A 24,412-nucleotide genomic window follows, 5' to 3' on the forward strand; every position below is an offset into this window, starting at 1 on the left:
CATGAAAAGAAAGATACTCTTCCCCACTCCTCACTCCCCACCACTGCTTATCGTCTACGTATATTCAAATTACATCCATAACAAACGATCATATACAAAAAAATAGAATAACCATTATACGAAAATATTTTAACTCTGATATTGCTAATTATTAAACGAATATTATATTGTAAATGAATAAAAATATTTTTTCATCATGAATAACACATTCTTGGATATAGATGATACAATATTAACAAAAAACCTAATATTACCTGTAAGTAACAATAGTAATTAGGTGACTTTCATGTTAGAATTAGTATATATATAAACAAATAAATCTTTTATTTCTGTAGGATAATGATACACTGATAAAACAATCTGATTCTAAACCTTTCTTTATTATCCAACCTACACCAGGTAATTCCGGTTATTAATATTAACAAAATTAATAACATTGATCAAATATAGTCTCTCTCTATATATATATTCTAGGTATATGTATAAAAACAAGAACTGATGGTGGAGAAAAAGTGTTCTTAAACATATGTACATCTGATAAAATACCACCACCTGATGATATATCGGATGCAAAACTTTTTGAGATATTGTCACAAGAAAGTTCAGAATTTGTAGTACTTATGAGTATTGGATGTGAAAGATTTGAAACTGATAAAGGTAACTGTATTGTATAGCAAGATAATATAACATTAAAATTAATATATCACATGTAACATTATAGGTGGATCCCCTTGTTTGACATATGACATTGTTATTAATACAACATATTTTGAAAAATGTCAAAAAAACAAAAACTTTTTACTATTCACAATATCAGTCATAATAGATGGTGTATCGAACAAATTTAACAAAACATTAAAGACAGAAGATTATGTGATTCTTAAAAATAGAAAAGTATATTTATTTTCTAATTAAACATATGTTAATGAGATCATGTTACATAAATAGAAGAGACCTCAGATCTGAATTGTATATCTTTTAGGTAATGGGAAAATTACAACAGCACAGGATTGAAGATCGTAAGCCACGAACTCACACACAAATCCAGAAACAATTAATTGAGGAAATTAAAATTCCTACTAAAGACATTCATGAAAAAGAAAATAAAAGTAATTTAGAAAATATTTCTTCAGATACTGTAGTTGGTTTAAATCAAAATTATGTATTACTGAAACATTTAAAAGGAATATCTATACATTTGATTGGCGTATTCCAAATACCTAAAGGGGTAAGGTAATCAAAATTTAATTTCCAGTAAATAGTGTATAAATATTAGTATTTTAGTACAGGTTACTAGAAAAGAGGTAGATGTACTTCTTGACCAAGATCGTATTGTAATTACTATTGATAAAACTGGTCTCGTATATGACTTATCAGTTCCATACATCATAAATATACCATATGTGAAATGTATTTTAGATAATAATCTCAGGGTAAGAATGTCACTTTATTGTAATTACATTTCCTTGTAATATTATAATAACATATAATTTATCTCCTTCACAGATATTAAGGTTAGATATGCCCGTGGAAAGAGTTTTAGAAAATATTCAAACAAGTTAATTTTTAATCAATTATTTTATTGTAACGAAAAACATTGTAACATTTGTTTATATCCTAAAAAGGTAAAATATAAACTTTCTTATTAACTGTTTCAATCTATTTCTTTTACCAGTGAAACTATAATTTTAATGCATGTATATGAACAATATAATTGGAACTAGGTTAACAAGTTTGAAACTTGAAATTGAGCTTTTGGTATATAAAATAGTACAGAACATCTGATTCACATATCTGTGACCTGTAGCAACAATGAATACGAACAATGAATATATGTATACAAAAACAATATCACAAACATTAGTATTGGAATGATTTGTACAATGATTATAATTTCATATTATGTTTACTTTATACCGATAAAACCGATAAAACCGATAAATGCATCATTTTTATAACTGGAGGAAGCGTTTTATATTTCCGTGTAAAATGTCGGTCGTTCGATTCCAATTATAGAAAATACATTTGGCAAGAGATACACTGTATTTACACCTATCATAAAACAAGTCACATATTTGTGGACTAGATCAACAAGAACCTTATTGTTATCTTCTGAATAATTTTGACTTTTCATGAGGTCCTCAGAATTAATTCTTAATATGGCACACATTATTCTATAACAAAGGGATTTGCAAACAGCCCTTGTTACAAGAATACTGGAAAATCCAAGTATTGTTCTAAGTATCATGCAACCAAACATTGGGTATGTTGGCCATATAATATCATATGGTGGTGATTTTGTAGGTGCTATCATAGCTCCAGTATTGTAGTTAAGCCATGCTCCTAAATGAACCCCGGTGGTAACGGATACCACCATAGTTGTATCACCTCTAAAATAGAAGGCTGTTTGTCATAATCAAATTGGTATATTTATAAACTATATGATCATTATATAAATTACCTGGTTGGTGTCCATTTCTTGCTACATGGGTAGTAAACTATAACAGCTATACTAATAGCAATTAAAATTGCCAAAGCCCAAATGTTTGAGAGAATATAATAATCTGTGTAGTCCACTAAAGGTACTAATGGAATCATTAATGCAATGGCTAACATTAAGCCTGCTAGAATGTCTAATACTGTGTGCATACCCAGATATAATCTACTCATACACACAAGTGTACACCTTTTAAATAAATAATAACAATTATATTTAAATTCTTTTGTGAATTTTAATCAATCTATTGTTAGAGAATAATATGTCACTTACCACAACATTGCAATTGTCCAACCAATAGAAACAGGGTAGAGATACCTATTTATTGTAAATAATACTACACTGAATGGAATCGATATACCAATCATAGCATGAGTAGATGGCATTCCATATTCTTCTGACCATTTTATTTGCAATCGAACTGCTGGAGGACATGCAGGTCTTGCCCAACATATAACATCTTTTAATATTTGACCTACATGTAAATTTTCATAATGCAATGACACTGTTTAAAAATAAAATGTATTAGATATTATTAAGTAATAACATACCTGTTGTCATGATAATAGCCCATACTAAAACAACCCTTCTACCCACTGCACCATCAATATTCCAAAACCAGAAAGGTATAAATGTAGAATAAAATATTTCATCCCCTAATTCTGTTCCAAAAAAAAATAAATAATACCAAAAATAGTTTGTTATAGAATAATTGCAATTGAGGGCGATCGATGGTTCGTATATCTCACTCGTACATATATTTGTTTTTACACCACAAACAGATCTTTTTTCCGTTGTAATATAACCATTTTCTTTCGCTTCTCCAAATTTTAATTGGCAGCTATTCACATTGCGTTTAATATTTCGACAATTAGTACCATGGATTTCAGGACAGAGATTTTCCTTATAATGTTCTTTCAAAGTTTCGCTATAATGTATTTTGACACCAAAACAATTTTGTATTTTTGCCACTAAAGATGCATCTTTTAAATATTCTACAATTTCTGACCACATAGTTCCTACGTGTAATGTACAAGTTTCATCGCAGGAATAACATTTTACTTAGTAATTTAGTAAATTACTATTGAATATATGAATCCGACAATGATGAATTCATTAAATTGCATACATCAAGATTAAATATATAAAAAAATTGCTAAAATGGAGGTGATTCAATATAAATCTATCACATAAATATTAATTTATCGAATATTCATCAAACTATTTACAAGAAGTGTAATTCCTTTTAAATTTTTATTTACAACAAGTAAAAAATGAAAGAAAAGATATTTGAATAGTTCAAACGTGTTTAGATAACCGCAAAATCGATGATATTTGTATGTATCATCTTTAAACACATTTTTTACCACTCTTGTAGTACATTATTGTGCGTATATATAAGTACATATTCCATAAAGCATATAGTTATGGAAGAGATGCTGCAACTATGCGAACTTAGATTCGCCAACTTCAAGCTCCGGACTAAACCAATGACCGTAATCGTCTAATATTTTGTAGTTATTTTACAATAAAATGGATAGTTATATCTCGATTAAGAAATGTATTAATTTCTTTATAAAGATATGTATATTAATATTTTTAACTGTTTAAACGAAGATATGAGTTACATATACTTCAATAAGAAAAGATCTAATGAAAAAGGGATTGACTTTAGCCTTTTTATTTGATAAACTATCCTTCACCCTAATTGCAAAACTCTATATACAATATAGAAAACTTACAAAATAAAATTAATCCCATTCCCATATTTTACAATATATGAAATATGTAACGAGTGATACCACTTAAAAATGCAATAAAAAACATTTCGTACATTTATTATTCTTTTTTATCCATGCAAAATATATTTCAAGTAATAATTGAAACATATTTGCAAAATAAAAATTTATCACAGAAACATTTCAATTTGAATTTCATCAGTCATTCATTGAATTAATCTACGATTGAAACATTTGTCCGATAAGAGCGAAGCTTTTAACAGCTAAAGAAACATCAGAAATTTCGGAATTCGAGTGAATATGTAAATCTGATGTATTAACAGCATTTATGTTAGCAATATTCTGAGAATTTATTTTTTGAATATTGTCCATGTAGGTTTTACTACTTTGTGTGTTTATCGCATTAGTATTGTTTAAATAAACTTGCGGTAAAACGGTAATGATAGAGGTTGGTGAAGACGTTTCCGATTCGCAATAGGTTTGTATATTTTGCGTCGAGTTGGATTGATAACTGTTATATTGCGCTTTACACTTTTTCTCATGTACAAATAAACTACCAGAATGGCTATACGCAGTGCCACAAATCTTACAAGCATATGGTTTTTCCCCCGTATGCGTAAATTTGTGTTCTTTTAAGTACTTTAGTCGCCTAAACGATTTACCGCAAGTTTTACAATGATAATTTGCTTCTCCAGTATGTGTTGTAATGTGTGCTTTAAGCGTACATGATTTGGCAAAAGCAGCACTACAAAAGTGACAAACGAATGGTCTATCGCCAGTATGAGTTCTTTCATGATTGATACAATTAGAATTTGAAGTGAATCCTCTTCCACAATATTTACAAACATGAGGTTTATATCCCGTATGCGTCCTCATATGGAACATGAGACCTGTATTTTGTCTAAACGTTTTGCTACATATGTGACATAAAAATCGTTTAAAATTTACATCTTGCTGTTCCTTAGCGCGCTCGTGAATTCTTATATGTTTTTGTAATTTAACTTCCTTTTCAAAGGATTTATTACATTCTCCGCATCGATATGGTTTTAATCTTTCGTTTGACTTATGTTGATTCTTCTCCTTCTCGTCACAGGCACACATTTTACCGCACGTTGTGCAGTTTTCTCCTTCTGTATTATGCGTACTTAATTGATGCTTTAGTAAGGATTTTTTTGTGTCGTATGATTTTCCACAAATTTTACAAGGAAAACCCTTTTCCTCGTTATCTGAATCAAGCTCCTCTCGGATCCAACTGTTTATTAATTTAATGGCTGACTTATCGTCACTTGGTTTTTGCACCTCTAATGCTGAATTTTCATTATGTCCATATCGATTTTTATGACTATTTAATCTATCTTGCCGAAAGAATTTCATATTACATACATTGCAAACAAATCTTTTTTCAATATGAATCTGTAAATGTTTTTGAAGAGATTTTTCGTTCGCATAACGCTTGGTACAGTAGTTACATCGATAAAGTGTCTCATGATCGAAAGAATCAAAGTTTTCAGTAGATATCAGTAGTTCAGTAGATAATGAGCCAGAATTACACTTTTTATCTTTAGATTCTAAAGTCCTTTTTTTTAGGACACTTAAAGTATTATTCTCATTAGTTGCAAATTCTTCCTCTGTTTCTTTTTTATCTTTATTATTTTCAACTTCTTTTCTTTCTGGTTCAGTTATGGTTTCCAATTTTCTTTTATCTCTAATTTCTTTCAGAATAGAAAGGACCTCCTTTGGATTAGTTCTTTTATGAACATTTAAATGTCTTACCATAGTATCAGTTTTCCTAAAATTCCTATTACATATTTTACACAATACTGGTTTAGGTTTTTCTTTAACAATATGTAGTTTATTATGTTGTATCAATTTATCAAGTTGAAAAAAATGTTTGTTACATTTATCACATGTGAATTTCTTTTCATTATGAGTTAATATATGTCTATCCAAAGATCTTTTGCTGGAATAGCACCTGGTACATTTCGGGCAACTATAAGAACATTGAGAATCTGTCTTTTTAATATCTGCTGCATCATCATCCCATTTAACAGCTGTATTCTTTTTTATATATTGTCTCTGTCTTTCTTTATGATTTTTTAAATTTTCTATGGATGTTACTCTTTTAAACATTGTCATTCTTCTTGTTCGATAAACTTCTCTTCCTGTAACACTTTTTTCATATTCTGTTTGTTTACATTTAATATAGGCATTTTGTTTATTCAAGTTATTAGTGGATTCTTTATCTTCTGCGTACTTTGATTCATTAATTACTTCATGATCTTTTATGTCTTTAGTACTAGAATTAAGCATTACCACTGGATAAGAATTATAACCCATTGCAGAAAATGAATCAGCTTCAATTTTGATTAAATCAGAAGTAAATGAATAATCAGTCTGGGAAAATTTATCCTGGTGAGCAATAAAGGACGAAATAACAACAATTTTGTAAATATACTCTTTTTTTACAAATGTAAAATACTTACTTTTGTAGTTTTACATAAATTGATATTATATATTTTTTCCACTTTACCATACAATTCTCTTAATTGGATATCAGATCGCTGGCATTGCCTTCTTAATTCATGGGCATCATTGATCTTTAATATACATTTCGTGCAAATAGTGGAAGGTAAACCATCATTTTCCAGTACCTATCCAGTAAAAATCACATTATAAAAAATATAGCAAACAAACATTGAAGAAAAAAGAAACTATTGGAATTGAACTAACCTCCACGCCACTGCACAAACGAAGTTTTTCAGACAAATCAATTGTACTTTCATTAAATGAATCACTTCGTTTACTATCGAAAATGCATTGATTATTTTGATTTGTTGCAAGACAAACACGGCAAACATTGCCACAATCATTTGATGAAATTGTTGTTTTATTTTCGATTTCCATTGGACCGTAGCTAAACTAAGTGTTTAAATAGAAATATATTCACATTCAAATTCTTTAGAATATTCAACAAAAGATCATAATTTAGATATGATGTGGTGCATTTACTATCACATACACGTTATTTCCTTTTTCTGCGAAAGTTCATCAATGCTTCTGGTAGAGTTTCTATGACAGTTGTGAAAACTCAAGGTTTCTTAAGACATCACCTTTTCAAAACAATGATCTCTCAATATTGTTGTTATTGTTATTTATTATAATATATAGTTTATCTAACTCCATCTTTAAAGATAAATAAAATATTAATAAAAGAGAGGGAATACAAATCGAACGATAATCTGTTTATTTCAGTTGTTCATGACATAAGCAAACATTATGAAAAAATAAATACGTAAATAGTGATTTGAAATATTGACACACTTAAACCGTAGCGTTTTGTCAAATTATACGAAAGAACGGAGTAATTTTACTATATTATACAATTAAGTGATGGCAAGTTTATCAGCAAAAAGAAGTTACGAAGACGATGATAGTACACTGAATGTCAAAGAGAGAAAAAAACATCATACTGATTTATACTTAACCTATGATGTTTTACGACTTGTATTTAAATATTTGAATTGGGTAGATCTATTGAATGCTTCGATGGTTTGCAGGTGTGAATGTTCGATATTTCATTAAATTTTTATATCCTAAATGAAGAAAAAATTCATTGCCAAAAATTTATTTAATCAAAATTGAATAAACTTCAAAAGTAGACATTTGTGTGTTAAATTTTTGTAAAATGTATTAACATGTGGGGCTTTATATTTCAGGTCTTGGTTAGAAGTGGCAAACGATGAAAAACGAACCAGGGGAGGTCCTACTACTTTAATAAACAGTGGTAAAAAATATATTAAAGTTATAGAAAAATTACGGGACAAACCAGCATTAGGATTAGTTTTTAAAGGTCTACATAAACGAAGCATTAGGCAAGGTATTTATTTGAATTGTACCGCAGCTTTTTTAATTTTAAGTTAAATGTTTCCATAAAGTACATATATCACTCTGCTTTTAATCATCATGTTTGGTTCTATCAAGATTGCCTTTGTCAAGTTCTTCCACAAAGTTGTGAAATTGTAACACTGTCCACATTTGGTATACTTATTGAAAATGCAGAAATGGAAAGAGTTCTTCAGAAAAGAGTATATGCATTTCTACCTGAAATACCTGATGTAACAATGAAAGTAATTACAATTGCTTCACGAGATGATTTTACACAGTATTATCAACAAATGAGACTAGCTTTTGTCAAATATGAAACTAATAGATCTAAATGCCTTCTACTATTTTGTAATCAAGCAGGTCGTGCTCTAGCACAGAGAACTGCAAGGATATTACAATTATGGTAAAATTCTAAATTTCATAATCTGGTATTATATTATATTATATTATAACAACATAATGCTGTTTTTACATTTAGTAATGGAAAAGTTAGACCTTCTGTGTGGGGAGGAGTAGTCAAGGATTTATATGTGTGTAATTCAAAAAATCTTAGTCATGATGAGAGATGCTTTTCATATGCATTCTGTGTTGGAATTATTATAGTTGGAGAAATAGATTCATGGTCTATAGTTATGGATGATAGTTGCAACACTAAAGAACTAGTTGAACAGAAGTTGGAATCATTTAAGAATGATATTTCATTAAGAAAACATTCCATAGGTTACATGTTTGCATGTTGTGAACGTGGAACAAATATGTTTAATGAAAGGGACGTAGAGTCTACTATTTTCAAAAAGCTGTTTCCAGAGGTACCATTGGTAGGCTGTTTCGGTGATGGAGAATTCGGAGAAAATACGATATCAAGCAGTAAATATCTTTCATTATGACCACAGACGTTATTATAACAATGGAAAATAATGCACTTTTATTATAAATTTTTTCAGAAAGTCTTAATTATACAGAAGACTACTGGTATCATGAAAGATCTACTGTATTTTTAATAATTACATATGGCCAGAAATTGACTTGAATCTATAATGAAGAAATCTGAACTATCAATTAAATTAATATCAAAATATATTTGATATATGTTAAGTGGCTAATTGTAACATAAACAATCAACAATGGTGATTTAAAAATATATGTTATATAATAATGTATCTTAATATATTTTATGTTCATATAGATTTTTTTATGTTATTTCCTAATTTATTGCCCCATAAAAATGTCTATAGCACGAAAATTTTTACTTTTTTTCTTAAAAAATGGTTGGCTTCCGGAAAAAAGCAATTTAAAAATGATTACCAGTATGGAAAACAACTTTGTTTAATATCATGTACGCGTAACCGTTTCAACGCGATATGGAAACACTTAGCATATCCGACAGTTAATTGGACAAAAACCTGCACCTCTTTGAATATAATTATAATGTTTAAAACATTGCCTGATTCCAGACAACTACTTGACAGTATTTCCGCACGTACGATACCACGGTAAAGATAAAATAAAGGAAACTGGGCCGTGAAAGAATTTATTTATGTTTAGTATGATATTGCCAGGGTTTATAAGGTTGTACTTTGAAGCTTTTCCCATCAAATTAAGTCAAGTAAGGATATATAAATACTAGGACATTGAACTCTTCACCGTGTGGAAATCTTGTATAATTATTTTAGGATCATTTATAATTTATTTAACATATTAAATACGGTGTTTGTTTAAAGCGAAACAATGACTATATTACTATACTCTAGTACTATATTCTATATTCTAGTTGTGCCTGTTATTTTATTTAATTTTACGGTTTGCCAAGCATGGAACAGTGGTTTGCAACAAAGATACGATGGATATGGGGTAGATTGGATTTTTATGCCTGATGGAAATGATCAGCCTCAAGTTGCGGTACTGAGACACACAGAAAATGATGAACGAGGCATTTTTGATGACTCACAAGTTTCTTACGTTCTTTATACTCGGTATATTCAAAAGTTTATAAAATTTAAATATTTACGAAAACACGTTTTATAATCCTTTTGAAACATAAATATATTTCAAGATCTAGTCCAGAAAATGGTACTCAATTATATACGAACGATACTAAAGGACTTCACAACTCTAATTTTGATCCGTCTCGCGAAACTAAATTTATAACACATGGATGGAAATCAAGTGCAATGAATGCTGGCCTCGTTGATATGAAAGAAGGTATTGTCATTTTAAAGATTTGAGAACGTAATTCTAGAAAGTCGGTATATTTTACCGTTTATTATAATTACGTAGCGTATTTAAAGTATAACAATTATAATGTTATTATGGTTGATTGGCAACCTCTGGCTGCAAGTACATTCTATCTTGGACCAATGCGTAATACAGAAAGGGTGGGAAGAACATCTGCTGAATTTATCGACTTCTTAGTGGCAGAAACAGAACTTAAAACCGAAAATATTCATTTTATTGGTATATTATTAATATAACGAACTTCAGATCTAGTAATTATTCCACGTTTTCTATATTTTCATTATTATTTTACGAAGGGCATTCTCTTGGAGCGCATGTAGCTGGTAACACCGGAAGTTTAATAACTTCCGGACACTTAGGAAGAATAACCGGCTTAGATCCCGCTTTGCCTGGATTTCATTTACTTACGTCGGATAAAACTCGATTAGATCCTACAGACGCGATGTTTGTCGATATTATTCATTCTTGTGGCGGAATTTTAGGCTATTTGCAACCTTTAGGAAGCGTAGATTTTTACCCAAATGGAGGAACAGCCGTTCAGCCTGGTTGCTGTTGTATTCCAGAAATAATGGGTAATATATCATTTGTATGCTTTAGCAATAAGTACATATATCTATGTTTCTTTTTCTATAGAGGCATGTAGCCATGGTCGAGCACGTGTATATTTTACCGAAAGTATTGGTTCTAAAACTGGGTTTGTGGCGAGTAAGTGTGATACATGGGATCAATTTATGCAAGGAAGTTGTAATTATTCCAAAACTACACTATTAGGAGAACATGTTGATAAAACGGCGACTGGAACCTATTTTCTCACAACAAGATCTGAATCCCCTTATTCTAATCAGATGGAAATAACTGATAATACGATTTAAATAAAATATTTGGTATTTAAGAAAAGAAGGTATATACTATATATATATATATAGATAGCAAGCAGAATCAATCATAGAATAAAATGTATATTTAGTAAAAATGGCTTATTATATGCAAGATATCTAATGGAAAATATTTCATTTTAATAAATAATAATTACATTATTTAACATTTCAAATACAAGAAACTCTATGTTTGTCAATTTCCAAATATTTGTTTTACACATCGATATTTCATCTTACCTACAAAATATACCTTGCTTCGATGTAACTAACAATTGCCAATATCTTAGGGAATGACTGAAGGACCTTAAATCGGTTTGTATAATAAGGTTGTAACATATTTTTTACGATAACGATGCGTCGCCGATAGAACCATTACGCTATCCTTAATGCTTAAAGCATATAGATGATTTAACATAACATGATTTGGTTCTGGTAGAAGCGTTGGTTCACACTGAAATTAGTATCGGTAAAAATAATAATACATTTTGTAGCAAATTAAAATGCTTGTTAATACATTTTTGTAAACTTACAGATAAAGGAGTATCTTTATTGAGAATAACTTGAAGCAAATGAGGTGGCAATATTGGTGGACCAGCTACTTTCTCCCAGGGCTTATTAGGAGGAATTTCTTGGCCGTACTCAGTCTGAGCACTACTAATAACACCTTCGCTATCTTTTGCAAGTGCTTGAAAAACTTCAAAATCAGATTTTCTTACAGATACCAAATTATTCTTGGAACCCATTCCATTATCAACAATTTTCTATTAATAAAATATTTTTATTAAAGCATGTACAAATGAATGGATATTTTAATATCGTTTAAAATTAGGAAAATTATTTCTTACTATATCTGGATCGTGTCTCCATTCACCATCAACAAAAAACTTATATTGATGTTCCCCCTCTGGCAAATCAATAATTGTTACAAAATCACCATGACTCTTAACCATTGGTAATGTTTTCCATCCAGTAAAAGTTCCACTGATATAAACCTGTTTACCACCTCCCTCCCATTTAAACACCGTTGGTAGAACTTTGCTATCTGCTACTTTGGTTCCTTCAGATACTGTATTAGAACGTGGACGTTGAGAACTAAAGTCTTCTCCATCTTGATGTGTATTAGTCTGTTGGTAAAAATGATGAGAAAATTTTTTAAATAGATCTTTCTGTGAATTTGCAACTAATGTATTTAACATAATGAATTACTAAAAATACCTTAGCAAAATAAGGTTCTTCCTCCTCATGAGACGATTGGAAAACTAATTTTTGGCTTGGCTTCTTATCAAAAACAAAAGCTTGGCCTTCCTTCCCTGGTGAAGGTGGAGGATATTCTTTAGTATGGCGGTGTTCTCTATTTGTGCTGCTAGTGTGATGATGGCCAACTGGTTGATTACTGCCAGCGTTACCCATTATTAGGCTGCAATTTCTATCGCAAAACAGACTAAATGTAACGATCAAAGTATTTATTAATTTGATACGAACGAGTAAAAAGATATAGAGGAAAGTATAGTTATATCTTCACCTTTCTTTTAAATCACTTGTTTTGTTTACAAGAATCTAAGAATTCAACGAAATTTTATCTCATTTAAATAAAATGACAACCAAACTTTAGATTGATAGTGATACAGATTATTTCATTTTCACTGGTAGTAGCTTTTAATTTGTACATACCTTGCTTTTAATCTATAAATTAAACACGATAAAAAATCATAACGTCAAAAGACAGTAAGTGAAACAAAAGTAATGATTTCATTAGATTTGACTAAAAATGGCTACTTCACTTATTGAAGATCTACTTATCGATAAGTTGACGATTATAATAAGCACCTACATTATCAACTGCCGGAAATTCTGACTTACAAATTGTATTTGTAAATTATATCGACAGCGAATATAACAGAGAAGTCGTACGATTTGTCAATATTAACAAGAGCGCTCGTAAAAAGAGCGTTTGCATACGTTTGTTACGGTTTCAAAAATCGTTTTAAGCAAGTAAAGTGAAATTTATTATTTTTATACGCTCGATTCGAGTGGTCCTTTATCTAAAATCTAAATCTTTTCTATAAATCTATAATATTACACATATCTATTAAGGTAACATTATGTATTTATAATATTGGTAACAAATGAAAACTAGATGTGTGCGCGCATGTTTTGTTTTGATCTAACACGATTATAAATATGTGTAGAGTGGTTGTCGTTTGAAATCATCATTTTCATAGATCAGGTGTTGTCGAACATGATCAAACGTGTATTTCTATATCGATATCGTCCAAGCCTTTTCGAACGTTGAAACATTCGTGGTTTTCAAGGTGAGACGAACCTTGTATAGTAAAAGCACCGAGGTGTGCGAAAGGTGATCAATAACCGTCAATATGCAGGACGACGTTTTAATAAGAGTGTAAGCCTGAGATCTTGGGGCCCAGTTTATGACTCCGCGACACAGGACGTCACTTCGACGCTCTTACTGCTTGCTCTTTATTACCACTTGTCTCTATCTCTTTCCACCCTACCTCGCCTTCGTACACTATTCTCTCGTATATGTTTCTTCCTTTTCTCCGTCCTATCTCCTATCTCTATCTTTGTCTCCCTTGCTGTGTTCTCACGCGAATTTATTATTTATAAAGCTAAAGCAGCATATATCTCCTCGGGCGTATTCTAACTTGCCCGTCTGACTTTCAGCTTTGCAACAAAACTCTTACGAAGTCTTAGTCGACTCGTTTCACGATTCTTGATCATTTTTTCGCCAAAAAATGTCCACTCTCTCGTGGACCTTTCTTATCCTGTTTTCAATTTCACGAGTGCATGCAATGTCTTAAGCTAGATGTCACTCTGAGAGGTTTGGAAATCGTATTTGCGCGCTTCGAATGCGCAACATATCGTAACGGACAGATGTATCCCAGTGAAGAGTCGTTTTATCTTTGAAAGCTTGGGTCGAAATTCATTTAACGGAACCACAGATTTGATCGATCATGTTAAATGTATTTCTCGTTCCGCGATGCTGATTAGATTATTGTAAAAGCTTTGGATTATCTGAAGTGGCAACATATGTCGGACATTTCCGGGAGTTCGAGTGGCTTGCACGCGGCCTGCTATATGGATGTTAATTTTTATCGGCAACTTCGATAGACCGGCCGGCTCGAGTAACTCGCGTAACGAGAGAAGTTAAACGGGAGTACAACGACGCGTTCTTGTAAACGTATGCATTCGCCAGGAAGTCGAGGCCGCTAGGATGCGCCTGTGTCGACTACGCCAAGTAAACCCAAAGTCCCGGCTTTCTGTTCCGGTAAACAACGTTTTAATCCTATCGAGATTGCTCGTTACAGGGCACGAGACAATATCCAAGTTTCAACCAGCAATCATCGCCCGAGTACAAAGCATCTCAACTCTCTGTCGTCGCGAAACGTTTGCTTCTCGCATACGATCGAGAACTTGTCACTCGATCTCTCGTATCGATCGAATCGTCTTTTATCCTTTAAATCCGAAACCGTTGGTTGTTTTAGGCGCGTGAGACGGGTGAGGGGTAACAAAGCGGAGGAGAGTTTTGGCACGAGCCAGATGTCGAGCGGATGCGTAACGAAAGCGAGAAAAGAAAGGAAGGAAAAGAAAATAGGAGGAAAATCGCGAGGAGCTGAGAATCGAGGTAACGTGCACGCGTTTAATCGATAATCACCGGCAAGTGGTTTCGTCCGAAAAAGGGTGTGGAGGTTACATCTGCGAGGTATCATCAGTGGCGGCCTACGAAACGGCGATCCATCATCTCTCGGCAGTCCAAATGCGAAATTGCTCGGCCATTTCCTCGGGCTACGCGTGCGGCTATAATAGGGATTAAGACTGGTGTAAATAAATTTCGAATCGCAAGTAATCCTATCTCTTTAAGCTTTGCGGCGTTCGCGGAGTCGAAAGCCCCGGAGGGGCGCCACCGGTCCTCTACTTCTCCTTTCGTAGAACTCGTTCAGGATGATTGCACGTTAAAGAGAGACAAAGAGTACGAACTATTTCAACGAGTTATTCGCCATACCGAATCTTCCGTCTAGAAGAAAAAGGAGCTAAGCTACCGCCTACGACATACTTGTCCTTTTTTGTTCTTTTCTTTCTAGATGCAAAGGGGGCTGGCAACGTGAGCTGATAACGAGAAGTGACAGGAAGGTGGTTCGTTACCGTTGCACGTCGGTAACAGAGCAGTCGATCCGTTCGTTGGTTGTGTTCTTGCGCGCGGTTGCTGAAATAGTATTGTTACGCTGTTCATTGAGCACGAGGCACGTTAGATTATCAGCAGCAGATAGAGGGACACCCGTTGCCGGATAATAATAGATACGTTGTCAGCAGGATGTTTCGACATTCGATCGCAAACTCTTGCCTCTTACCTGACTAAGGAAGTTGACGATCGAATGGAGAGTTCCTGTCGCCGAGGGAACAGGCGTATTCGGGGATGACGCGGACTTAGGCCGTGTCGGCGAAGGTCCGGAGAGGCGGCGCGGCAGCGGGAGAACAAAAAAGGACGCGCAGCAAGATGGAAAGGATTACGGTGCGTCAGAAGCGATGACTGAACGGCCGGTAATCGCCGTTGCCGCTCTAATATTTCGAATAGTTCGCATTTACAATGGGCTTTATTGGCGGGAAAACTGAGGGGGGTATTTCGAGCAGCCGGGACATCCATCACCGGGTGTCAACGTGATTGTCTTGTGTCGCGTTCACCGTGGAAAAGTATTGACACGGAGAGAGTAACCAAGCCGCGCGATTACCAACCCATACCGCTTGCGAATCGAACGACGTTTTCCATTTAGCGTTAGCGAAACTAGCAATATCGCTAGTCATCTCGTGATCTGCTAATCGGTTCGTTGGCGAGTAGAAGAACGCTAAGAATTTTCGTAACATTCGATCGGCATTTTTGGACAGCATTATTTCAACCGACGAACGATATCGCGCAACCGCGGTCCGCTCGTGCTCGGCATTGTGTCGTATTTAAATGAGCTTTCTAATGCGTTTAGTTTGAATATCATGGCGGGCCAACGCGTCATCCTGTCGTCGGAAAGGTATTTAGTCATTTTGTCGAATCTACGTATCGATTTTAATTATACACAGTGGCTGTTTAATTTTATGCGACGAGGGGAAACTCGAGGGATTTTCAATGACACGTTTTAAATTCGAACGTGAGAGATGTTTATTCGAGAATTAGAAAACTAGTTATCCGGAATTATAATTTAAAGGATATCAGCATTTTCGTCGTCGTTGCTTTTCTTAGTAGTTTTCCCCTGCGAAACACATGCTCGTTTCGTCGAGCAGATTCAAAGGGAGTGGAATCGAGAGCGTCGTAACGAATAAAAGTGATCGGCGTTGTCGTCAGCGTGCGGATTAAAGTGGACGAGAAATAAAAGCTGGTCGTTCGTTGGGAAAACAGTACGGGTGGTCAGAGAGTAGGTACATACGCTCACGGGAGGCGTCGATGCATAATCGGAGCGCACCCTCCCGTGGCTATCCGTTTTATTTATCCGATAACACGCCATTATGGGCGAATCGCGGATGCGGCTGTGTCGGTAACGATTGGCTATTTATAATAACACGTGGCATATGGGTAATTAGTTGCGCGTAAGCCGCGCTGAAAAACCGAACGGTGGCGTACGTGTCCAGAAAAATTACCGTCGTTTTTCATCCCTCCTCAAAATCCATTATTTTAGCTCTTGATTTTTCTCTCGTGCCGGCCTCTATACCAAGCCGCGCTGTATATAAACCGCGCGCAATTAACGTTTTGTAAAATCCCGCTCTTTCGTGACTCTCGATCGACTTTGACGCCTGTTTCGCCGCGACGCGCACGTATCTCGCACGAACAAGTAATTACGTTAATTCGATCGATGTTTTCTTTTGCCTTTGATATACAGGCGACGAATCGACGGCCGTAGAAAGCCTGCTGGTAAATTCGAAGGGAATGGAAAGACGATCGCGAGCATCGAACCGGAAACATGTCGAGCAAAGAGAATCGAAGCGACAGACGACAAGGTGGCAATTGCAAAGGAGACGATCGGCAGTAGCAGCCAGTCTGATAAACGCTCTACTCTATTAACTTTTCCCCCTGTATTCTCTTCTTTCTTTCCTTTTTTTCCCTTTTGCACAGGTTAACGCGACTAATGGCGATAGGATAACGGAGGCAAAAAACCTGGACAAAAATTCGCGTCGCGGGTACGGTAAACGGAACGTCGGACAAAGAAACGGAGAAGAGCGACGCTTCCGGTGCAGTGGAGTCCTTCTGACGCGTGTCCGGTTGGTTGGTGCGCAATACCTTCCTTCTATGCATGCTCTTTCGACAAAAATTCGCGCTTTTTTCCCTCTCTTATCCAACGTTACACGTTACCCTCCTTTTTGCCGTACGCTCTGTTACAGTTCTGTGACGACGACGCGCAAACAATGACGAGGGTTACGTAACAGCTATGCACGAGAGAGGCAGCGTTCTCTGCTTGCGCTTCGCGCAATTCTCCCGTGCAGGGTGGCCAATGAGCAGTAACAGGAACGCCGCTAGCGAACCGCAGTCCCGTGAACGCTCAAACAATGCGTATCATACTCAGCCGACTTGCCTGAAAATCCGTCTGTCGTCGATCGGTTCACCTTCTCTTGTCCAACAGATTTTACCCGCTTACGAAATATCAGACAAGTCGGAATTCGACTTCAAAGGGAAACTAACACGATATGGAGGGATTTATAGGGTGCTTGAAGTGGCAATTTTCTGTAAATAGTATCTTTCGTCTATTTTTCACGACGAAACTCGGTCTACAGAGAGCAAACAACGTCGCGAACGAAATTGTTTTCTGGTGGCTGGACAGAAAGACACGAACACCGTTAGCCAGGGTACGTTCAAAGTCGTAATCTCGTGGGTTCCAGATATTTTCTCGTGACCGCAAAACAAGAGGAGGCAGCGGTTGCTTGGACGAGCGAATGCATCGGGCTGCTCGGTCCAACCGACGGGATTGTCCTTCATTACGCACGAAGGAAAGTGCAGTCATCGACGTGCATACCCGTAGGTATGCACACAGAGGCATTAGCTCCCCCAAAGCCAACCGGTATTAATTCCACTAATTGGACGTGGTTTGGTTCGTGGCAAACATCGGTCCCCTACCGATCCTCGACCTTCCTCGGACGAGGGACTTGGATCTCGCGATCGATCGCCTTTTCGCTGCAAACAATGTCTTTATCGTCGATGAAAACGAATACCCTATCTCGAGGATGTTACCTTTATTCGCGATGAACCGCGCGTTTCGTTCCTATAAGCGATATCAACGATACGCTATTTGGATGAATCATAGGCCGAGCGAAGAACTACTGCGATTTCAAAGGGTGTTTGGTACCTAAGAGACGAGATCTCGAAGCAAAGACATTTGGAGAAAGATTCAGGATGATCGAACCCCACTCGAACGAGTCGCGATGGTCAATGAACGTTAGGCCCAGGGGGTCTCGTTTCATTTGGGGTTGCACGAGGTCAAGGGATCAGCTGCGGTGGAGGAATACGTGTGCGAAGCCTATTACCTATATACGTGTATATACTATATACTCGTAACAAACGCAGAGGGTCTTTCCTCGTGGATCTGGGTCACCGGACTGATGAGAACTGATCGGGGGTTCACCGTTGGAAAAAGGCTAAACGATGGTTTTTCCCACTTGCTTCTTTCTCACCCATCTCCACAGCCTTTGAACTCTCGCCTATGACAAGTTAATCGAGCGCAGTGCGTCTTTCCTCCGATCTTAATTTTTTATTTCGCTTCGATAGATACCAAGCTCGACCATCGAGCCAATTGGTTTCCTTCGTTTCAGAAAAAAAAACACGCAGCACGAAGAAAGGAATGGAAGCGGCAGCAACCGCTAATCGCGGATAGTGAAACCAGAAGGTTTTTGTACGACGAAGTAGAATGAGCGGCGGCGGCGGCGGCGGAAATTAGCGACAGACGAGAGATGTTACGCGCGGAGAGCCTTCAGGGAAAGTTCGGACGTAAGAAGCATCGGCGAATACGGACGCTTTAGGTATGGTACAAAGATATTAAGCACTCATACTCGGAGCTTACAGAGAGCCGCGGAGAGTGTCGGGTATGGTATATCGCGTATGCCGCGGGAGGAGGAGCAGAGAAAAGGTGGTAGCGATACTTGGCTTGGCGGGGCAGGGGAGGGGAGGGGACGGACAGGCGGGCGAAGGAAGGGCAGGAAGGGGCGAAAGAGGGTGGTGGAGGAGCAGAGAGAGATCGCGAGGAAGCGAAGTTACCTACAGAAGAAATAAGTGCGCTCGTGTAATGCTGATGGCGAATATGGTAGAGGAGATCCGAGGGAACGGCGAAGAAGAAGGTGGCAGGGAGGATAGGCTCTTTCTGCGGGGCAGGAGAGGATGCAAGTAACGGAAGGGGGACCCCCCGCGCGCGCGGAGACCGACCGATCGATTCGAACGCCGGCGACATTCTTCGTCGTACGGACAGAGAACCGAGGAACAGGGAGAAACCGACAGAGACGGTTGGGTACGATGGAACAGAGGGAGAAACGAGGTGGAGGCTACCGCTGGTCGCGCGAGAGAGCGCGAGTTCGAGAGAGCGTATAACGTATAAGCCATAGGCCAAGGTAGGAGGAGAAGCTGGAAGAAGAAGTGGGAGGCATCTACGAAGAGGCAGACAGAGCGAGTAGGAGAGAGGTCGTGCATTCGTTCGAGATAAAGAGGGCGCGAGTGCGTGCGAAGAGAGAAAAAGGGAAAGCGAGCGAGCAAGAGGTAGGGAGGAAGAGGGAGGTGGTAGACAGGTGAAGAAGAGAGCAAAAGAAGAAAGGTAGCGAATAGGAGAGTTTGGGCGCACGGGGTGGCGAAGAAAAGAGAAAGGAACAGAGGGAAAGAAGGCGAGCGAGAAACACGGATAGCAAACGAAAAGAGTGGAAGGAAAGCGACGAAGGGGTTGGTAAACGGAAAAGTCGTGAACGAAAGAGAAAAGGAAACTGGCGAGGGGTACCGCGCGGAAGAAAGCAAAAAAGGGAAGAGAAGAAAAGAGAAAGAAGGAGAAGGAGAAGGAGGAGGAGGAGGAGGAGGGAAGACCCGAAACGCGACAGAAGCGCGGTGGGGTGGGTCGGTGTTAGGGGCAGGTTAGGTTTAGGTGAGGCGAGGTAAAGAGTAACGTGGGCTACGAGGGGCAGCGAGGAGAGGCGAGCCGAGAGAGCAAAGGGTGGTGTGGAGGGAGAGGTCGCGAGGAAAAAGAAGAAATCCCCACTCGTAGCGCGTAGATCGGCGGTAGGTTCGAATCGTACTGTCTTGTCGAGACTCGCGTCTGCGTCTGGATGTCTCCGTGTGTTAGTCGCCCCCGGAATCGTCCCGGTCGGCATCGTCGGTGCGCGTCGTCGGTGGCAGAGGTTGCCTCGTAGTGGGGAATACTCGCTCGTCCCGCCACCAGCCGAGGGAAGGTTCGAAAGGCGTCGACGGTACGAGGTTACCGTCCAATAGGGAGAACTGCCACCCCGGTGGCTCCGCCAACCGGATAGTCGGTTGCGCGCACAGAACGCCCATCCTCCCCGTTCCTCGGGCTTCCACTGATGTTTTTATTTATTACATCTGTGACTGGGTAGGGAAATACTCCCGACTCGACCGAGAGAGCGTTTGCCACTTTGAGAACGAGCGACGCGCGTCCCTGCGAGTTACCGCCGCAGCCGCAGCCGCTTTCGTCGTCGTCGTCGTCGTCGTCGTCGCCGTCGCCGCCGCCGCCGCCGCCGCTGCTGTCGCCGTCGTCGTCGTCGTCGTCGTCGTCGTCGTCATCGTCATCGTCGTCGTCGTCGTCGTCGTCGTCGTCGTCATCATCGTCATCGTCGCCGTCGTCGTCGTCGTCGTCGTCGTTGTGCTCGTGTCATCATCGCCGTTCTCGTGGTTGCTATCACGCGCGACAGTATCTTCGTCGTTCTCGTTTGCGTTCGCGGTGTACGTCGCTGTCGTTCGCGTCGCGCGTCCCTCGTCTATGCGTCAGTCCTGTCCTACGGATCGTCCTCGACCCAACGACGACGATTCGTTGTCCACGCGTTTTTCAAAGGCAAGAAATATCGTCGCGCGACATCGCGTCATCCAGTCGTCTACTCTCGTGTGAACCAGTTTCCTCAGTGAGAAGAAAAGCACCTACTCGTCGCGAAGGAAAACTCGTGGTTGGTGAATCGTTGAACGAGGGGCAGCTTGGCTGCTCCTCGAGCGAAGCCGACCAGCGTCACGCGGAACACGGACCTGTCCGCAACGAGAACGAAGTCGACGTCGAGGCCCGTATCGAGTGACAACGGTCGATTGTCATGGACACGATTGTTCCAGTGGTTGTGCACAGTGAAATTGTTACCTACGTACACGGTCCAACGTACTCCGTGAGACGCGACAGTTTACCCGAGTGACAGTGACGCTTGCCAGCAGCCGAGATACCCGTGGCTGACCCTGGATCGGCGGCAGCTTCCTCGTCGGCTGGTGTTGGCAGCCGAACGAGCTAGAATCGGTACGAAAAGAAGAAGAGATCGGTCTAGTATGCGTTGACTCGTGCCGGTATCCCGAGTTCCTCGTATCTCGTGGTGTCCACGTGGCGAGAACCGCGGCGAGGAGAGAGGGAGAGCGAAGGAACATCTTCGAGGAACGGGCGAGAAGGAGTTCCCATTGAGAAGGCAAAAGAATAAATTCTAAGGAACGTGGTCAACGAGAGAAAGACACGTGTCCTTCAGAGAGTCGATGGATCACGGAGCGATGGATAGCGCTTCGGATCACAGCAGCCGCGCCAGTCCCGTAACCGGCAGTCCCAAACATCCACACAGCCCGTCGGCTCAACAAAGTCAGCAACAGCTTCACGGGTCGCAGCATCAACCGCCACCGTCGCATCAACAACCTCATCCACGGGACCAGATTCGCGAGCAACAATCGCAACAGCAACAGCATCGCGGCGTTCCCACGCCGGGATCGCCAACCAGAGGTTCGCCACCTCAGGGACTTCCGTTGAGTCCGCCGCCTCTTTCCGCCGGAGGAACACCCGGTGCACCGCCAGGCATGGTGCCCCGTATGCCAGGCCTACCGCCACCGGGATTGGGCCTGTTGGGACAACTCGGCGGCATGCTCAGCGGTCATCATGGCTCGCCGCTCGAGCTGATGGCCGCCCATCACGCTGTTCTGCCTCCGAGATCGTACAACAGCCCGCCGCCGATCAGTACCAGCGATCCCACAGCGAACGAGTGCAAACTGGTCGATTACCGTGGCCAGAAGGTGGCCGCGTTCATCATAGCCGGGGACACGATGCTCTGCTTACCGCAGGCGTTCGAGCTCTTCCTCAAGCACCTCGTCGGTGGCTTGCACACCGTCTACACAAAACTCAAGAGGCTCGATATAGTGCCGTTGGTGTGCAATGTCGAACAAGTTAGGATTCTGCGTGGACTCGGAGCCATCCAGCCAGGCGTCAATCGATGCAAACTGCTTAGCTGCAAGGACTTCGACATACTCTACAGGGACTGCACCACGGCCAGGTAAGCGGAAATAGATCGGTGCTATTTACACTAGCAACTATCTCCTCGTCTAGGTTAAACGGGCGAAACAGAAGGGCCGAACAGATCGAACGAACCTTTCTAAAGCTGGCACATGGCTTCGTATGAAATTACCCTGATCTGCCGATGATTTGCGACGATAACAATGATCGTAGATATAGAGCCACCTACGGTTGTTTGTGCGCTTTTTGTAGCTTCTGTTGTCTGCCGAGAACGGAAGCTACCATCCTCGTGTGTATTAATAACGCCCGGTGTCGCCTCTGGGCAGCACTTTATCTTCGGCCAGCTACGTTCCTTACCGAGCTACCGGTCGACCAAAAAATATTTTAATCGCGCGTTCCCTTCTTCTCGACACGCGTTTCGTTTCCTCCTAACCGAGTTTACAGAGGACTTCTTTCTTATCGTCTATAGTCCGACTATGCTCTATCCATCGAATCGTTCCTACAAATTTCATCTCTTCCACCGATTACTCTTCGACTACTCTACTTTTACGATCGACTCTGACATTTCGTTTCGATATATTCTCCATCGACAGCCCTATCCACGGAAAAGGAGGCTGTGGTAAAGGCACGTGCCCTTGTATCTGGAATTGTCAACGGGCCTCCGTGCCAACAGGTGTCCCTTTCACGGCAGTTTCTCTGAATGAATCGTCCCCACCGACGAGACAGAGAGAAGTGGCTGTAGTACAAGCTTACCCCACCCACGAGTCAGACGGCAGACGAAACGGAATGGTAAACGGAACGAGGGGATCCGGTGTTATCGGGGAAATATTGTCCCAGACTTTGGAGTCTCCCTACGCGTCCTATGTTTCAAGCGTTTCCTTCTTTAACTCGGTCTGCCGTTGCTTCTTCATCTCGCCAAATCGTCGTGCTTCGTAATCGAGAATCGTCGAAAGGGCAGAGCGCGAGTAGAGTGGACTCAGTGGCGAGGCAGTGGCGTCGGTGGACAATAGTATCGCGGCGAGCGGCGCGCAGTGGCAGTCGCAACGGAAACGGATTCAGCGCGACACAGAGAGGGCGAAGGAGAAAGAGGGCCGAGGGATAGCGAACGGAGGGAACAGAGACGGAAAAGAGAACAGGGAGGGAAAGAGAAAACGGGAGGAAAGAGAAAGCTATAGGGATAGGGATCCAAATAATCCGAGTCGTAGTCACAGAACAGAGTTGGCCGAGCCGTCGGCTCGTGCGCGGGCTCTTCTTCGCACGCTCCTTCTCCTCTCTAGGGACCAACAATCTCGTCGAAATACCGACTAAACGTTTCGTAGATCGTTCTGTCGGAGAACGCTTAACCCGCTCCTCGTGCGCCGAATGAAATGCCGAAGGTATCGCGTGTAATTGATCTACGATGTATGGAACAACGCGGAATTAACGTGGTTGGTTATCTCGGTGAATACGAGAGTATGCTGGCCAAAAATCGATTGGAAAAATGAGAGGGGCAGGATCGAGCGGGGGTGAAAGGGGCGGGAGAAGCGGCGAGGGAGTATCGCCAGGAAAAATCGGATGATTAAGAGACCGCGGTATGGTTCTCGTGTGTGCGGTCCGGTCTCGTCGCGTGTACCGCTGACGTCGTTACATTCTGATAATGCACGGCAGTGGTAACAGCGGCAACGACTACACACCGATGTTCCATCCATGGACCGTTGGTCCGCGCACACAGTTACACGGTCGTCCGACCGTGGCCAGCGC

General features: G+C 39.6%; 7 protein-coding genes across 18 annotated transcripts in view; 4 read left to right on the forward strand and 3 right to left on the reverse strand.

Annotated features, from left to right (window-relative positions):
- Positions 1-37: 37 nt before the first annotated feature.
- LOC126914417 (PIH1 domain-containing protein 1-like) lies at positions 38-1,649 on the forward strand. 3 transcript variants are annotated; one of them, XR_007709649.1, is made up of 7 exons: positions 38-256; positions 336-399; positions 475-657; positions 722-894; positions 983-1,228; positions 1,285-1,433; positions 1,507-1,649. XR_007709649.1 is itself a non-coding variant. In XM_050718353.1 (7 exons), the coding sequence occupies exons 1-7, from the start codon at positions 197-199 to the stop codon at positions 1,561-1,563; spliced, it is 927 nt and encodes a 308-aa protein (XP_050574310.1). In that variant the 5' UTR covers positions 38-196; the 3' UTR covers positions 1,564-1,649. The 3 variants fall into 3 exon arrangements, 2 of the variants coding, with proteins under 2 accessions (XP_050574310.1, XP_050574311.1); XM_050718353.1 differs by having other exon boundaries at positions 1,290-1,433; XM_050718354.1 differs by lacking the exon at positions 1,507-1,649 and having other exon boundaries at positions 1,277-1,428.
- On the reverse strand, positions 1,560-4,059 carry LOC126914405 (sphingosine-1-phosphate phosphatase 1-like). The gene is made up of 4 exons (XM_050718332.1): positions 3,049-4,059; positions 2,771-2,972; positions 2,462-2,686; positions 1,560-2,390 (listed from the first exon to the last, which is right to left on the reverse strand). The coding sequence occupies exons 1-4, from the start codon at positions 3,509-3,511 to the stop codon at positions 1,973-1,975; spliced, it is 1,308 nt and encodes a 435-aa protein (XP_050574289.1). The 5' UTR covers positions 3,512-4,059; the 3' UTR covers positions 1,560-1,972.
- Positions 4,060-4,151: 92 nt separating this feature from the next.
- LOC126914384 (zinc finger protein 665-like) lies at positions 4,152-7,397 on the reverse strand. Its single transcript, XM_050718265.1, has 4 exons — positions 7,256-7,397; positions 6,967-7,155; positions 6,720-6,887; positions 4,152-6,645 (listed from the first exon to the last, which is right to left on the reverse strand). Exons 2-4 carry the CDS (start codon positions 7,138-7,140, stop codon positions 4,456-4,458), a joined length of 2,532 nt encoding a protein of 843 aa, XP_050574222.1. The 5' UTR covers positions 7,141-7,155; positions 7,256-7,397; the 3' UTR covers positions 4,152-4,455.
- Positions 7,398-7,624: 227 nt separating this feature from the next.
- LOC126914410 (F-box only protein 22-like) lies at positions 7,625-9,308 on the forward strand. Its single transcript, XM_050718340.1, has 5 exons — positions 7,625-7,793; positions 7,953-8,113; positions 8,218-8,524; positions 8,600-8,988; positions 9,066-9,308. Exons 1-5 carry the CDS (start codon positions 7,627-7,629, stop codon positions 9,149-9,151), a joined length of 1,110 nt encoding a protein of 369 aa, XP_050574297.1. The 5' UTR covers positions 7,625-7,626; the 3' UTR covers positions 9,152-9,308.
- An 80-nt stretch (positions 9,309-9,388) lies between these two features.
- LOC126914412 (pancreatic triacylglycerol lipase-like) lies at positions 9,389-11,591 on the forward strand. Of its 2 annotated transcripts, XM_050718345.1 has the most exons (6): positions 9,389-9,727; positions 9,893-10,094; positions 10,175-10,323; positions 10,399-10,575; positions 10,653-10,928; positions 10,990-11,591. In XM_050718345.1, exons 2-6 carry the CDS (start codon positions 9,988-9,990, stop codon positions 11,226-11,228), a joined length of 948 nt encoding a protein of 315 aa, XP_050574302.1. In that variant the 5' UTR covers positions 9,389-9,727; positions 9,893-9,987; the 3' UTR covers positions 11,229-11,591. The 2 variants fall into 2 exon arrangements, with proteins under 2 accessions (XP_050574302.1, XP_050574301.1); XM_050718344.1 differs by having other exon boundaries at positions 9,389-10,094.
- On the reverse strand, positions 11,351-13,049 carry LOC126914418 (5'-AMP-activated protein kinase subunit beta-1). Of its 3 annotated transcripts, XM_050718356.1 has the most exons (6): positions 12,906-13,018; positions 12,757-12,791; positions 12,450-12,660; positions 12,080-12,358; positions 11,765-11,995; positions 11,351-11,685 (listed from the first exon to the last, which is right to left on the reverse strand). In XM_050718356.1, exons 3-6 carry the CDS (start codon positions 12,642-12,644, stop codon positions 11,539-11,541), a joined length of 852 nt encoding a protein of 283 aa, XP_050574313.1. In that variant the 5' UTR covers positions 12,645-12,660; positions 12,757-12,791; positions 12,906-13,018; the 3' UTR covers positions 11,351-11,538. The 3 variants fall into 3 exon arrangements, with proteins under 3 accessions (XP_050574313.1, XP_050574312.1, XP_050574314.1); XM_050718355.1 differs by lacking the exon at positions 12,757-12,791 and having other exon boundaries at positions 12,906-13,049; XM_050718357.1 differs by lacking the exon at positions 12,757-12,791 and having other exon boundaries at positions 12,450-12,675; positions 12,906-13,021.
- A 7,295-nt stretch (positions 13,050-20,344) lies between these two features.
- LOC126914387 (dachshund homolog 2) overlaps positions 20,345-24,412 on the forward strand; it is a 142,437-nt gene continuing 138,369 nt past the window's right edge. For 2 of the 7 annotated variants that reach the window (XM_050718276.1, XM_050718277.1), the window contains exon 1: positions 20,345-22,712. In XM_050718276.1, the coding sequence (XP_050574233.1) occupies positions 21,931-22,712 (782 nt within the window). In that variant the 5' untranslated portion in view covers positions 20,345-21,930. The remainder of the gene's footprint in view (positions 22,713-24,412) is intronic. The other 5 variants (XM_050718275.1, XM_050718274.1, XM_050718273.1 and 2 more) reach the window with 5 other exon arrangements.

This window comes from Bombus affinis, chromosome 3, assembly GCF_024516045.1.
Source record: "Bombus affinis isolate iyBomAffi1 chromosome 3, iyBomAffi1.2, whole genome shotgun sequence".
Lineage (NCBI taxonomy): Eukaryota > Metazoa > Arthropoda > Insecta > Hymenoptera > Apidae > Bombus > Bombus affinis.